We start from the raw sequence: 15,640 nt of genomic DNA, 5'->3' as shown, positions 1-15,640 counted from the left end.
ATGATAATGATAATAATAACTAACAACAACAACAACAACAACAATAATAATAATAAATGTAATAATATTGTGAGTGTCCTGCGTTTTACAGCTGTATGGCAGCTGCTCATACAGGCAAACAATCCTGAGGGTCCAGAATTCAGACTGCTAGAAAGTAGTTCTCTCTCTACCAGCAATGGGATGCTACAAGACAGATAATTCCATTTGTACACTGTAAGAAAGGATGTAGAAAATGCTTATTGCGAGCTTTCATTTTTATATTCTTTTATGTAATTTAACAAACTTCTAGGAATCGTTTACCTTAAGAACAGTTGTTAAAAATATCACAAAAGAAAGGTAAGGTGACAGAAGAGGGGGTGGCGAAGGGCATGTGGTTTAAGGGGTGAAGTCAGTAGCCACCAAGCCAGATTATCTGAGTTCCAAGACCCAGAGCCAGCTCACAAGTTGCCCCTGACCTTCACCCAGGTCTCAGGGTAAGTACATATGCACACATACTAAATAAATAAATGTAAGCTTTAAAAGGAACATAGAAACCAGGCGGTGGTAGCGGACACCTGTAATCCCAGCACTCTGGGAGGCAGAGGCAGGCGGACTTCTGAGTTCAAGGCCAGCCTCCTCTACAGAGTGAGTTCCAGGACAGCCAGGGTTATACAGAGAAACCCTGTCTCGAACACCCCCCCCCCCAAAAAGGAATATACAAGATGGAAAAGGTATCTATTTGATGTACTTGATGTATAATTAGAAGAAAGTAAAATCTATTTTCAATTATTCAAAATACAAAACAAAAGAATTCTATTGAATCAATTTTAATCTACAATCTTCTTGCTATGTGATGCCCCAAATTAATAGTTAAAATTTAATGTGAAAACATGTTTTAAGATAAATAATACAATATCTAAACAAACCACATTAATAGCTACAGCCTTTTTATATTTTAACCAAGAAGTCAAAAAATGAAGCTCAGCTATTAATGAACAAGTAAAAAGTAAGAAGTTAACATATACAGCTGTGAGACAAACTGCCAGCAAAGACTCCTCCTTTTAGAGCAGCATTCACTGTATTTCTTATGAAGCACATTATCACTGGCCTCCTCCATGCCTGGGAAAGTTACTGTGCTAACACAATAGAAAATCATGAACCTAGGAAAAGAAATTCTCCTTAAATCAGCTGCTTTTCACGGCCGTCATTTTCAGATGGGAAAGCAAGTTACACATATACATTTGAGCAAAATACTGAAGATTCCTAATTCTCTGTATCCTGCCCAAACACGTACCCTTCCCCATCTAAAATGCCAAGGAATATGAATGCAACCAGAAAGTTTCAAACCTCAAGAATTACTGATCAACGCTGAGGAGCAGAGTCTGGACCTCGAGAACAACCTATTTCAAGGCTTTATTGTGACAAGGATCTAATCACCAACCAGGTTCAAGACTCTTCATGTGACTCCTAAGAAATCTCAATGAACATAGTCCTCGATGTGCTTCTAGATGTTGTGCTTCTAGATGTTGAACAAAGGTAGCAGCCACTAATCATACAGAACCTAAATTCTTACAAAGGCTGCAATGACAAACCCCAAGTATTATCATTTGCTTTTACTATAGTGCTATAGAATGATACACTATCTTTAGCTATGATCTTTTAAATTAACCTATCTTTGCACTTTCTAGTGGTATAGGTAATTGGACAGTGGAGACAGCTCAGTAGGTAAAGTGTTTGCTATACAAACACTGAGGACTTGGGCCTCACCCTAAGCACTCACCCAGAGGACAGACTGCCTCCTGGAAGCACAGTGCAGGTAGGCAGAGACACAGGTTTCCCAGAGCTCATGGCCAACCAGCCTATCTCAACCTGTGAGCCCCAGGATCACTGACAGACCCTGTCTCAATAATGGAGAGAGAAACTGAGCAAGATGTCCGACTTCTTCAGAGTTACCTCCCTGCGCACATGTACCACACATGTACATATACTATATAGTCACATAAGAGATATAAAGAACAAATGCTCAACTTCTGAAATTTGTAAAATATGCTTTAAATTGAGTTGCTTACCTTAGACCAAAGGTGTGCGATTGTTCATAATTCAGTAAAGACCGGATCTTAGCTTCCGAGTTCAAAACGATCAGCCTATCAATTATATCCTAAAGATAAGAGAGAAGCACTGAGATTCTCAAAGCAATTAAAGCGATAAATAATCATTTTAATTTGTGGTTCCAAACCATGGATTCACCCTGGAACCAGCTGGAAGCCATGAGGAGTTGTGATCAGGGATGCCCAGACCCATCCTAGCATTTGTGAACTTACAGGTCTAAGTGAGGCCTGAGCATTATGATTGGAAATGTGTCCAAACTGTGTCTAACATACACCTAACTTTCAACCTAGCAAACACACTGTATGTAGAATAAAATAAAGATAGGAGTGCCCAAAATACAAACTAATCATGAGAGAAAATATAAAGTCTACAAGTGTGAAGCAACAACATCGATATGAAATATTTTTCTAGAAACTATTGAGACTGTGTTAATAGCCTCTCTATTGTGTGGATGTAGATATCAGTGGTTTATATTACTGTCATCATCAAGGAAACAAAGAAAGATGACCAACAAGTAGATGATCAATAGACAGAAGAACGGATAGATTGATCTACTTATGAGCAATCAAGGCACAAAGCCTACAGGTGAGATTCCAGCATTAGTATTCTTAAAGTTTCTCTAGATTTCCCATTATGTGCCCATCCCTCAAATCAGAAGCAAAATGCTGCCTCAAGCACTGATGGCATTATCTACCACACAATTTCCTCTGTTAATACAGCCACCTCTAAAAGGTTTTCTTTAAAGCTCTGCTTTTTGCCTGATGTCATGACCCATGGCATAATCTTACCACGTAAGAAGTTAAGGTAGAAGGACTGCCTGAGTTTGAGGGCAGACTGGGCTACATCGTGAGTTCTGGCTCACCCTGGGCTATAGTGTGAGACTCTGTCTCAATAAAAATAAAGAAAAATGAACTAAGTAATTAAAAACCAAACATAAAGCTCTGTTTTGTGTATATCCGGAGTACAGACTTAAGAACTTTATATATAAGTAAATTAATGAATTTAAATACAGCATATTTTTGTGTATTTGTGGAGAAAAAGAAGGTTTAGGTAAGAGACAAAGTCAAATGAAATGTATCAATGCCTTCATGAAAGATGACAAATAAAATGGTGCCAGCACATGGATAGGAGGTAAGGGGATGAGTTTATGAGAGGAAGAAGTAATAAGTGACTAAAAATATAATAAATCCTAACTAAAGCTCAACAAAAATGGACAAGGTAGCCCTAACCTAGTAAGACAGAAGGCTAAACATTTAAAAGAATTCATGTATTGGGCTAGGGGTATAGTGCAGTGTGTGGTTTGTCTCCTAGCATGCACCAGGCCCTGGGTTTGATTCTAATATGACAAAACTAGTCATGGTGGCTCATACCTGCAATCCAGGGACTCAGGAGATACAGGCGACAGAGAGAAGTTCAAGGACATCCTTGGAATTATTGCAACTTAAAGACAACCCTGGGCTACATGAGATACTATCCTATTCAAATATATGCACTGATGTATACTATTCTCTCTCTCTCTCTACACACACACATACACACACATACACACACACACACACACATCCTATCACATACATACCTATACATTCACAAATTTATTGGTACTTTGTAGAAATGTATAATAACCAATAAATAAATTTAAATAAAAATATGAATGAATAATAGAGAAGAAAAAGACTCATTCTTCCTCCTATCCTTCCAACTGATAAACTGAACTATACAACTCACAATCATATTCCAGCTGCAAAGTCATCATTTCCACAGCTGCCCACCTCTGTCTTCAGTTAAAACAGATCTGCATAGCTCTCTAAATACACAGCTAAGCATCCTGACAGCTGGTGACACTTGGGAGATCTGAAGTTCTGGTTCTGAATCTAAGTAGTAGATTAGGATGAATAACATGATCAGAAGAGATGGTACTACCAACAACAAGCTGTTGGAAAGCGAGACTGAAGCAATCTATCAGGGATAATGTATTTGAGGGAACAAATGTTATAGTAAATAAGTTCTTCATCAGAGAGGATTACACTGATGTATCACCACCTAGGGAACAAAGTGGAGCTCTTGGGAAGCCTGCATTATGGAGAGCTTTGGTTTTTAAGCACCACAGCGTGTCAGAAAAGGAATCAGCTTCTTAAATCAAACTGATCCAGCAGCAAGCCAGTGTTTAAGGCCCAGAACTGGCAAACAGTCTACAGATATCCTGTTTCAAAGGATACTGTCCTTGTTGAGAAGAAGTTCAGTAAGCTAGCAGTCAGACTGCAATCCAAGCTAGATCAGCAAAGAGGAATTCTGTGTAGGGAGGCTTACAGCTGAGGGCCCCCTCTATTCAGACTGTCCAGGGGCCAAACTCATGCCATCTGACTGTTTCAGGGAAATGAGCAGATGCAGGGTAAGAAGCAGGTCAAAACTGCACGTTCCAAACATGGATGGCTAGTGCTTAGCCTATGATAAAAATGAAACTAGTCAAGGTCCTTCTTTGGGACATTTTCTACAGGGGAAGTAGAAGAAAAGGCCACTCCCCTATACTGTGGGTTAAGTATTAAACTCCTAAAAATCCATCAGTGCCCTAATCCCCACAACTTCTCAGTGTCACCCTATCTGAAAAGAGGGTCTTTGCAGAAAGATTTAAGTTAAAAATCTGATCATCTTAGATTATCCAGGACAAATATCCTGAGAAGAGAAAAACAAATAAAGATTTCAGTCAGGAAGAGGGGAGGGCCAGTCAAAGATGATTAGGCATATAAAAAACTGGAGTCTAGCAGCACCATGACATGAAATACCTAAAAATATTTATATGATTAATAGACTGATAGACAGACAGTTATATAGAAGATGGGATAAATGACAGATAAATATGATGGATGATAAAAGACAAACAAATACATAGATAGATGATGGGTAGATATAGATAGATGATAATAGATAACTAGATGACAGATAAATATATAATAGATAAATCCATAGACAGATACATAGATACACAGATAGATATACACATAGATACATAGATAGATACATACATAGATACATAGATATATAGATACATAAATACTTTGATAGATTCATAGATGAATGAGAGATAGATAGTTTTGATAGAATTATGGTACACAGTTGATAATGCTTCCCCAACAAACCATAGACCGTATTGCAAAAACCCTAGTGCTAGGCATTGTAAGTCTTTCTTTGGGTTTGGTTGTAGAGTCCAAGAGACTTGCAAAACAACATAGCCTTTTGTTGTATCCTTGTTTGACTCCCAGAAGTTTAATGTTAAGACCCTAAAGATGCAATGTACTTTGGACACAGTACTTGGAGAAACTGAGCTACAGCTGACCTGAAAGCCTCTGCCTTGAGGACACAGTATCAGAACATGGCATGCACGCTTTGGGAGAAAAGCAATCAGCAGTTTTTGTTAGCTGTGAAGCAGATGAACCACAACAATGACTGACCTGGCAAAATGCCCTCACTAGTGTAATAGTGGCACCTTTATTCTATATGTAACCAACAACTGTGGAACTGGATTTAAGGCCTGCTTAACAGGAGGGAGTACATGCCTGGTACTATAAACCTAGCCAGCTACATATGGCTGGAGAAATTATACACCTTATACAAGAACCTATGAGTGTCCTAAGTTAAGACAATTTCTAACTGCATCCTAAATACTTGTCTTTAACCCACAGGTAATTATAGCTCTCATTCCTATTCAAAGAACTTCTATTTGAGTAGATGGTGGCGATTTCAGAGATTCATTACAGATCAAAATGCTTACAATGAGTAAACACGAGGTACACAACCCCAACCGATACATATACAATGAAACCCTTACACCTAAGGCTCAGGGTAAGTGGCAGAGGATGGGATGGGAATATTTAATTGTCAGAGAGCCAGGATGTCGGCAGCAAGATAGCATCTTCTATACTTGATAGAGAAGCTGCACCCATGAAACATCAGCACCCTGGCTGCCTGAACAGTGACAACACCAGTCAACGTAACAAAGAGGATGATAGAAATTTCACAAAGCCCCGCTCCTCAATGAAGATCTACAAGCAACCAATGGCCCCGCAAGAAAGAGAATCGGCTTTGTCTAGGGACAGGCTCCCTGACAGGTTATTATTCTGAACAGTGTTATCTCATCCTGATAGAAGCTGAAGTCATCTGAGAGCAGGGAATCCCACTTAAGAAAATGCCTTGGTAAGACTGGGTTTTAGGCAAACCTTTATGGCATTCTCTTAATTAGTGACTGATAGAGAGGGCCCAGCTGACTGTGGCTGGTGCCACCCTGGGCTGGTGGTCCTGGGTTCTATAAGAAGGCAGGGGAGAAAGCCAGTAAGCAGTACCCGTCTATGGCCTTTGCATCAGCTCCTTGCCTCTTGGTTCCTGCCCTGTTGGAGTTCCTGCCTTCATTGGTTTTGATGGCGAACTGCTATATGGAAATATGAATGAAATAAATCCTTTCCTCCCCAGTTGCTTTTGGTCATGAAGTTTCATCACAGCAATGAGCAATGAGATAAAATTGAGCACAAGAAGATGGGACTGAGAAAATTTAAGAAATAAGAGATCTTAGATTCTTAAAGGCCTAATGAAAAACATATTCAACTTTACATTTTACTTCACAATGGTTACCAAAACCTTATGACAATAGAAAACAAGTTTAAGAATTCAAATGGTGAAACATATTCATAAATGACAAAACCATTTCTAAAACTAGGATTATGTAAGACAAAATGACAGGGTAAAATGTTAGAAATAGAATTTCCTGATTAAGTAATTCATTAGTAATTCTCATGTATTTGTGTTCATGCACATATGTTTATATATTCATTTGTGTATACTTTATAAGCACTCAAAGATAATGACATAGGTCCCCTTTAATGGTTAAGCCAAGCTAACCATATGGCCAATTTTAAGTATGAATTAAGTTTCAAATTAAATAAGTATGCATATAATGTCCTCATGGACATAATAAATAATTCATTAAAACAGGTTGAAAAGATATTAGACTCCTTGGATATAATTAATTTACTATTATCCTAGTCAGGGAGGGAGCAGTTTAAGAATGGCTTTATATCACCCATATAAGCTAATGAATCATCTTAAACTCATTCATAAAAAGCTTGTCTGTATGGTAAGATGCTTTCCTGATTGCAGTGGGTTAGCTTTGCATTCCGATAGGTAAAGAACAACTACATGTCTTGAGCCAAAGTTTCCACTGGAAGATAACTCAAAAGTTGATGATGCAACGATGTATAATCAATTTAGATGTTAGTAAGCACTGGGTACCCTGTGTTTTTGTCAAATTAACTTTTTTTCCCTAAAAATCTCAAACAGCAGTCAGTTAGAAAAGAGAACAGTTGAAAGAAAGTGACTTACGATGATGCAGGTTGGAACTTCACGAAGAGAATACTCTGCCTTATTAGGAAGCTCCTGATTGCCTGTGAGTTCATACACTGCAGGGTAGGACAATAGGTTCACCAGTGCAAGGAAAGACTGGGGGAGGGGAAGAGACATTGATATAACTCGTTATTTTCAATATTACACAGACACTCTAACTTGTGTAAAGGCTATAACTAAATGTCTATGAGGACTAGTAATTTCAATATATCTATTACCAGTATAAGATATCTATTCATAATAGGTTAAAAAATGACAAAAATAGCAATAGCCTAAAATCTTCCAATGCTAATATAACATATACAAGAAGCACATATAAGAGTTAGAAAAACATTTCATAATTCTATGTGATTCATCAAGTTAGATTCTGATGAAAATGAAAAGTTCCCTCCTTCTCATTCTTTAAACTATAAGATCTAAGAAAATACAAGAGAATAATATTCTAAGGCAAGGTAATAAAGTCTACATATTCTCAGGCTTAGTCTATAAAATTATCTATTAATATATTCAATGAAAATCAAAATAACCTAGACATTATAGTTAATTTTCCAAAGCAACGGCCTTCCTATGAAAAATAGCTCCTTTATCCTGGTCTAATCTGACCAAGTTCACCTCTGCATGGCATTTGTAAGCCAAGTGTATCTGTCCATGACATTTCACTTCATCTACTTAACAACAAGTGGATATAATGCTCACACAAATTTCATTCTCAGCTCCTAAAGCATTCCATGGGTATCCATCATTAGACAGCAGGAGGTCCAAATTAGATGACTTTCAGGGCACCTGACCCTCTTCTCCTTTGTCTCAAAAGCCTCATTCTCATCAGTCCCCAATATGAAGTCCTGTGCTCTCCTTCAACTGACTGCTAGCTACAGGGACTTCTCTCCTGCTGCTAACCTGCTGAACTGGCCCTCAACAGCACTAACCTCAAAAGTTTGTCACTTTCTTTCCACCCGACTCCATCTTTTTTGCCAAAATTGGACACATTTATTAGATATTTGTAAGCATTGTGTTGGGCTTAAAAGTAGAGATTTTAAAACTAGAGTAGTCTGAAAATTTGTGAATCAGATTATTCACTATAAGAAAAATCGAAATTTGAGAAAAATATAAAAACTATTTGATTCCATTTTTCTCACTAGTAGGTGAGGAAACTTGTGATAAAAGGCATGACTAATAACACATTCATACAAGAACTAATATAGATTTTCTACTTTCTCTGATAAGATCTCTCTGCAAACAAAAGCAGAGCCATCAGATACTATTCAACAGGGTTAGCCACTGTCCAGTTCTTGCTTGTGAGTAGGAAAAGAGTCCACATCCTTTTCCTTACTTTTATTCATGGTGGAGTATCATTTATCATGTGACAGTGGTCGTATAATAAATATATATAACATATGGTGATGTGTAGTGAATTGTATCTCTGGACAAAGAATGAACGTGCATTAAGTTTAGGGTGTCCACATTTCCCCCATCAAGGACAACCTCTTAAAACAAAGATCAAGTTTCTTAACAACAATAACAACATAATCAAGGATTTAAACCTGATATATATTAGCATAACAGTAAAATTACCAAAGAATAAGTACAATGGCTTAGCTAAAATTTACAGAGAATTCTATGCTATGCAGGAAAACTTCCACTCTATATGAGTGTAGTGCGGCAGAGAGGGAAAAAGATTAATTATCAGGGAAATCGTGGTAGAAAAATGTCTCTACATTATTATGAAAGAACCTACAAAGGAACCAGAGGGTTTGTGGCTACCAATGAAACAACTGCACAAATTCACCAAGCAGGTGTTAACAGAAGGGTAATTTACACATTCCAATATAACTTTTAAAAGTTCACTTTAATATCCAGAGAATATAGCAAGGATAAAATATGAAAACTAAAAATGCTTTAAACATTTCATGATACTAATCCAGCAATTTTTAATAAAATAAATAAATCTCTTCTTCACCACAGTAAATGGATTATAAATGCAATTTACAAAATGGATAAACATGCAATTTAATAGGAAAAAGTGGATTTCTTTACCAATCATATATTAGCACACTGAGGGTCTCTTGTTTACATAGTCAGTTCTATTCATCTCTGAATAGAGGTCTCTGAGGTCTCTGGAATCTCCTCTCAAAGAAATAAAATAACCATAAAGTTGTGGTAATTTTTGATAAACTACTCTCAGCGAATTAAGTAGGGCTTCAGACAAAAACCATCAAACGAGTGTATTTGAAAACAAATAACCTGCAGATAATTTTAAAGAGACTTGAGAAGATTTCAGTAGATTACCACAAGAATAAACAAATCCGTTTCTCACTTGCTAGACAATTTTAAAGGCACTTAACATATTATAAACTGTATGTGTTAAGCATTCATACGAATGAAAATATTTTGATGCAATCATCAGTTGCCACAAAAGCACATTTAATATGTTTCTGGTACCAGATATAATCCTAAAATTGAAACAGCACCAAACATCTATATGCTCATCTGTGTTTGGGAATAACAAGGTTTTCTGTATTAATGCTAATTAAGCCAATTGAAAGCCTCATAGCATTAATATCAGCATCTAAACTTAAAATTACTTAAGTACAAACTTCTTATGGACTAAAACTTTAAGGTTCACAATGACTACTCACTCAAAATATTCCAATGCCTACTGCCAGTCCTAGTAAAGCCAGATGTCAGTTAAAATGTAAATGAAGAAATAGTCGCTGCCCTGAGGACAGGCAGGCACAGGGTGAGGGGGAAGTCATTCCATTCAGGACTTTCAGGACTGTAAGTAGCCTGGGGTGGTACTGTGCTCTGCAGAGAGCTCAGAGGAGATGAGGAGCATTACTTTGTAAAGGGATGTGGGAGTGTGGTTTACAGAGAGGTGGCCTCAAACACATAGAAATTCTCTGTTAGTACGACCCATCCTCTGGGAAAAAGGGAGCAGTGTTTTCAGGAAAGTATAAATTATCCTTATACTTTAGAAAGAGTTCTCTGAAGAACAGTAATTTGCGTGTGTAGTCAAGAATATTAGGAGGCATGAAACTAATTTTGATTTCAAAGTTTCAAGAGCGGCATGAATAGTTCTATTATATCAGGAAGTTTTTCCTTATATAAAGAAAAACTCAGCAAGTGACCCCAGAATGTGGTATGAAGTGTGGACATGCTGGTTCACAGTGGCGAACATTCTTCATGTGCACAGTACCCTGGGGTCACTTCCCAGCAGCAACAAAAAGATAGGAATAACTGCTTGTTTCCTGAATGGATTTAAGATCTACTCCACAGGAGAAAACTCTGCCTAATACTGTAATCCTGGGCAGAAATCTGTGGCTGAGAAATAACAGATCTTAAAGAAAAACCTATCACTAATATTTTGCTAAGTGGACATACTATGGAACTGCCTTCTAAATATTTACTCTTGGATTTTTCTCTCTCTGTTTTAAGGTATTTTAAAAATTTACCCATATGTGTCTGTGTCTGTGTTAGTGCATATCATGTATGCTCGTGTGCCCACAGAAGGGAGAAGAGGGGACTTGATCCCCTGAAGCCAGAGTTAAAAGGAGTTGTAAGCTACCTGACATAGTTTCTAGGGATCAATTTTCAGTCCCCTAAAAGAGATGCATTTTATTTCTCAATATTTAAATTTGTCTTTAAGATTTACTTATTTTATTTATTTTCCTACTTACATGTATGCCTGGTGTGCTCAGAGAAGGCATCAGATTACTTGCAACAGGAAATTACAGTTAGTTATGAGGCACCAATGAGGATGCTAAGACCAAATGCAAGTCCTCGGGAAGAGCAGGAGGTGCTCTTAACCCCTGAGCCATCTCTGCATCCCCTGACAGTGCAAGTCTCCGCGCACATCCGAGAAGCTTCTGCTTCCAGTGAACAGTGGTTAATATAGAAACTCACAATAGGTCAACATGCAGGGAATAATTTTTTATGAAGTGCTCAACCACACATTAGATATTGACACTCCACCCTCTTCCCTCAAGACTTAGGGCACAAAGCAGAAGTGGGGGCAGAGAACTTGAACGTTCCCGAGGACTGCATCCAAACAAGCAGCTATGGATATGACAGGATGGGGACACTTCTGAATTATCAGCAACAGCTGCCTGCATGGGACCTGCATTGACCTCACGTCAGTCAACAGTCCAGCCTGGACTTGGAGAGGTTGAAGAGGGCAGAACGAAGTTTTCTTCAGGGTGTGGTACCTGGTAGGTAACTAGTTCTCCATTCACGCCCTGCCACCTGTGCACACACAGGCAGCATGAGCTGGGCCCAATGGGTTATGGGGGAAAAAAAAAAAGGACGACACGAAGTTTGGGGAGGGTGGGGGTGAGAGACAATCTGGGGAAAGAGAAGAGGTGGGTGTGATCAACACGCTGTGCACATGTATGAAATTCCCAACCAATTAATAAAATTAATTAAATAATTAATTGCTTAATTAATTATTTAATTAATTAATAAAATATTTTTTAAAAGGGAACCTTGGGAACATGTAAGTCTATGGAGAGAAAAGGTCAGCAAAGATGGCAGGTAGAGTTTGGGCAGCAAGGCGTGAAGAAGACTGTGCTGAGGACTTGATGGTAATCAGCATGTGAGCACTTCCTTTCTGCCAGGCAGTCTCCTCCCAGCATCTGTGCGTGTTACCTTTTCCAGCTGTCAGTAGGACTACATGATGGACATCATTCTGAGGGACAGCTGACCCTCCCACCCTCTGAACTTCCCCTCTTCCTCCCATGTTCATGTTTTGCTTTGTTTAAATTTACTGAGTCCATTTCATGCTGCCCAACTATTTGGGGGTGTGGCACCATCCACAGGATCATGACTACAGGGGCAAAGGCCACCGTTAAGAACACTGACACTCCCTCTGCAGAAGCCATCAACTGTCAAGAGCTCCACACAAGGTGGGGGTTACAAGCCTCTCCCTCCTCCATGCTTGAATGTTCACTGGCTTAATATTGTACAGGCAACCACAGCCACCCAAATTCAAGTGGTGCACTGATACTGTCAGGCCTACGAGATGCTTTCTCTCAGGTCCTTCTTGATCTCTGGGGTTCTTTGGATCTTTCTGTCCCCTCTTCTGTAATAGTCATTGAGCCTTGTGAGGAATGAGCTTTATTTTATTTTATTTTTTATTTATTGTATATTTAAATTACAGCATTGGGATGGCTGCCTACCATATTTAATGACGCAGCCAAAGAGAGAGACCTGGGAGTTACAAGAAAGGGACTGGAATTCAAATACATGTTTTAATGTACTTCATTATATGTTGAGGCTGTAATCACATACTGATTATAATTTAAAAAAAAAATAGAACCAAAAGTGAGAAGAACCCCATGGAACAACTGAGATCTCAAGGTGGGTGCCAGATCTGTTTAATACTATGAATTGTCAATTGTTGGATGTTTTCATATGTAAACTAGGAAAGTATATAGTTTTTCACAAGAAAAATTAATCCTGTTTATACCAATATTCCCATTGCAAAGTTAAATAACATGAATAAAATTTTAATAACATTAAACTTGCATGAAAAACATTTCATATAGATCTACAACTTATACCACTGTGGTGATTCATATCATATATGAAGGACTCTGTAACTGTGTGGAGTCAAATAATAATGTGTCCAACTTTCATGTTCATGTGGCCACATACTCTACCTCTATAGTCTTACCTATCTGCAATCCTCTCTTCCTCTCTGGAAAATCTAAACTTCCAACTGGAGACCAACCATTCTTGGACATATGTGAAGGGCATGCACGCTGTCAGGAGGTTTCCCTGCCATTAGCTAATCTAGGTTCTGAGTGTTAGAGAATGTGGAATGAGTGTTAGAGAATTTGTTCTGAGCCTAGCTGATCTCCCATCCATTTCCCTGCAGGTAACTAATTTCCTCTTTCTTTATGGAGGGAAGAGACTGCATTGTCGCATAGACATCTGTTGTATTCCTTGACTGATAGACTCTTATGCTGATGCCTAAATTGGCCACTGTGAATTATGCCAAGATAAACATGAATGTGCAGGCAGCAGCACAGAGTAACTGTATCATAGCTCTAGGTTTCGTTTTCTTAGAAATCCCAATAGTAACTCACACTCGTACTATCGACTGTCACTGACAACTGTCACTCACACCTCGCAAGATGCACAGAGCTTGCTCTTGCCCTGAACCCTTGTGACAATGTTTGCTTCCTTTGACTTCATTATGACCGCAGTGAGATGGAGTCTTGCTTTCTATTTTCCTGATGACTCAAGATGTTGAACATGTTTTTTATGTATTTATTAGCATATTTTTGTCTCTTTTAACAACTATCTATTCAGTTTGTTGGCCTGTTCCTGACTGGATGAGGAGGCTCTGGGGTTTTAGGTTCTAGAACTTTTTATACATTATGAATATTAACCTCTGTTAAGCACAAAGCTTGCAAAGACTTCTCCCAGTCTGTAAGCTTTCTCTTTAATCTTTGCTTGTCTCATTTACTGTTCACCTTTTAAATGTCCTGTGACTCCACATGTCAGCTTGTCTGGCTGTCCAATAAGTGCCAAGTACCTGCCTGTTTTCAAGCATCCCCCTCCCCCCCTCCCCCGCAGGGCTCGAATCACTGTGCCTGGTTTGGAGAATTTTATTTTGCTTCCTTTCTTTTTATCTGGTGGTGGGGTGGGGGGTGGGGGGGTATTTTAATCTTCCAAATTTTATCTTTTCACTTATTTATTTATTTGAAGTTAGGAAGGGGGAATCCCACAGAATGATGGTTTGTAAGGTCAGAGAACAACTTGCAAGAATCTGTTTTCTCCATTACCATGTGGGTCCTGAGGGGGTCAAACTCAGATGGTCAGGCTTGGGAACAAATACCTTAACCCACTGAGACAACCCACTGTTGTTTTTAATGTAGATTCTGAGGATCAGGCCCAGGTCCTTGTGCTTACAGAGCAACCACTTTACCAATGGACATTTCTCCTCAGCCTCAGAAGTCACATTCTCAGCAAGCCCAGCACGGGTAGACATGAGATGGATTTTAGAGATGGCTACACTGCTGGTGAGCAGCAGGATTACGACAGTTCACAGGTACACTGTAGTTTGGAGGCTACCACATCTCTTTGTAAAACCTACCTTGTGCTTTTGCCCACACCAGACTCCCAGCTCCATTTTCAGCTGCCAAATGACCCTAACCTTGGCATTCTGTTCTGCTAAGCTTTCTAGACTGTGAGGTGCCATCTTTAGAAGATCAATGGGTACTTTTCCTAAATTTAAACTCTGCAGCCGGGATTGGTGCAGAAACACTTGGGAGGCCGAAGCACAGGTATCTCAAAGAGTTCAAGGCCGCCATGGTCTACATAGAGAACTCAAAGCCAGCCAGCTGTCCTGTCTTAAGCAAACAAACAAACAAACAAACAAACACTGCCTATTAAATAGACTGCGACTCAGGAGCATCCTGCAAGTCACTGTCCTGCACTTACTGCCTGGTTTTGTTCCCTCAAACATTTGTTTAATCACTTCATTTTTTAATTATTTTCTAACGTTCATGTATTGTACAAGAGTGAACCAGCCTAACATCCCAGGGTAAAGGAACGTCTGAAATGATGGGGAGTACTTTAAATTTTTTTATGGCATCTTTCTACCAAAAATTGTTCTGGCTTCTGCTGAAGGGAATCATCACTTTAACCAAAAGAAATTAGGTGTTCCATCCAGGAAAAGGTATTGAATTTTAACGGCGGAATGTGCGAGCAGTTAGAACACTGCTGCCCTCCCCTCCCTTCCCCTGCCCTGCCCTCCCCTCACCAGCAGCATCTTCCCTCTGCTGCTCACCTCTGCTCCATCCCCACACATTCATCAGATTCAAACCCAGGGGTCAAAAAGCTTCCTGCGTATCTGTGATGCTGCTTTGTGTTTGCTTTAGGGACATGCTGTGTTTCATAACATACCTGGCATGTTATAACCCTTTATTAAGAAAGAAAAAATATAATAAAAATAACACGAAGGGAAAGTGTCCTTCCAGTCTATTTATACAAAGAATCTTGGTATTTTATAGTTCACTAACTTTACTTTTTAATGAAAAATAACTTGAGGTATTAAATGGGAAAGGGTCCACTTAAGATTAAGTTTGCTGCTTGTATGTGACAAAGGTAAGGCTTATGGAATCATTTCTGCTCACACCCTTCAAGCCTGTGCATATGA

At 38.9% G+C, this 15,640-nt stretch overlaps 1 protein-coding gene across 1 annotated transcript in view; it reads right to left on the bottom strand.

Annotated features, from left to right (window-relative positions):
* Positions 1 to 15,640, bottom strand: part of Tbc1d32 (TBC1 domain family member 32) — a 200,223-nt gene that overhangs the window by 96,020 nt on the left and 88,563 nt on the right. Inside the window, exons 21-22 of the mRNA XM_052163596.1 lie at positions 7,459 to 7,575; positions 2,049 to 2,137 (exon numbers count right to left, since the gene is read on the bottom strand). Of these exons, the coding sequence (XP_052019556.1) occupies positions 2,049 to 2,137; positions 7,459 to 7,575 (206 nt within the window). The remainder of the gene's footprint in view (positions 1 to 2,048; positions 2,138 to 7,458; positions 7,576 to 15,640) is intronic.

This window comes from Apodemus sylvaticus, chromosome 19 (genome assembly GCF_947179515.1).
Source record: "Apodemus sylvaticus chromosome 19, mApoSyl1.1, whole genome shotgun sequence".
Classification (NCBI taxonomy): domain Eukaryota; kingdom Metazoa; phylum Chordata; class Mammalia; order Rodentia; family Muridae; genus Apodemus; species Apodemus sylvaticus.
The sequence above is the reverse complement of the archived record's forward strand: the minus strand, read 5'-3'. Positions and strand labels throughout refer to the sequence as shown.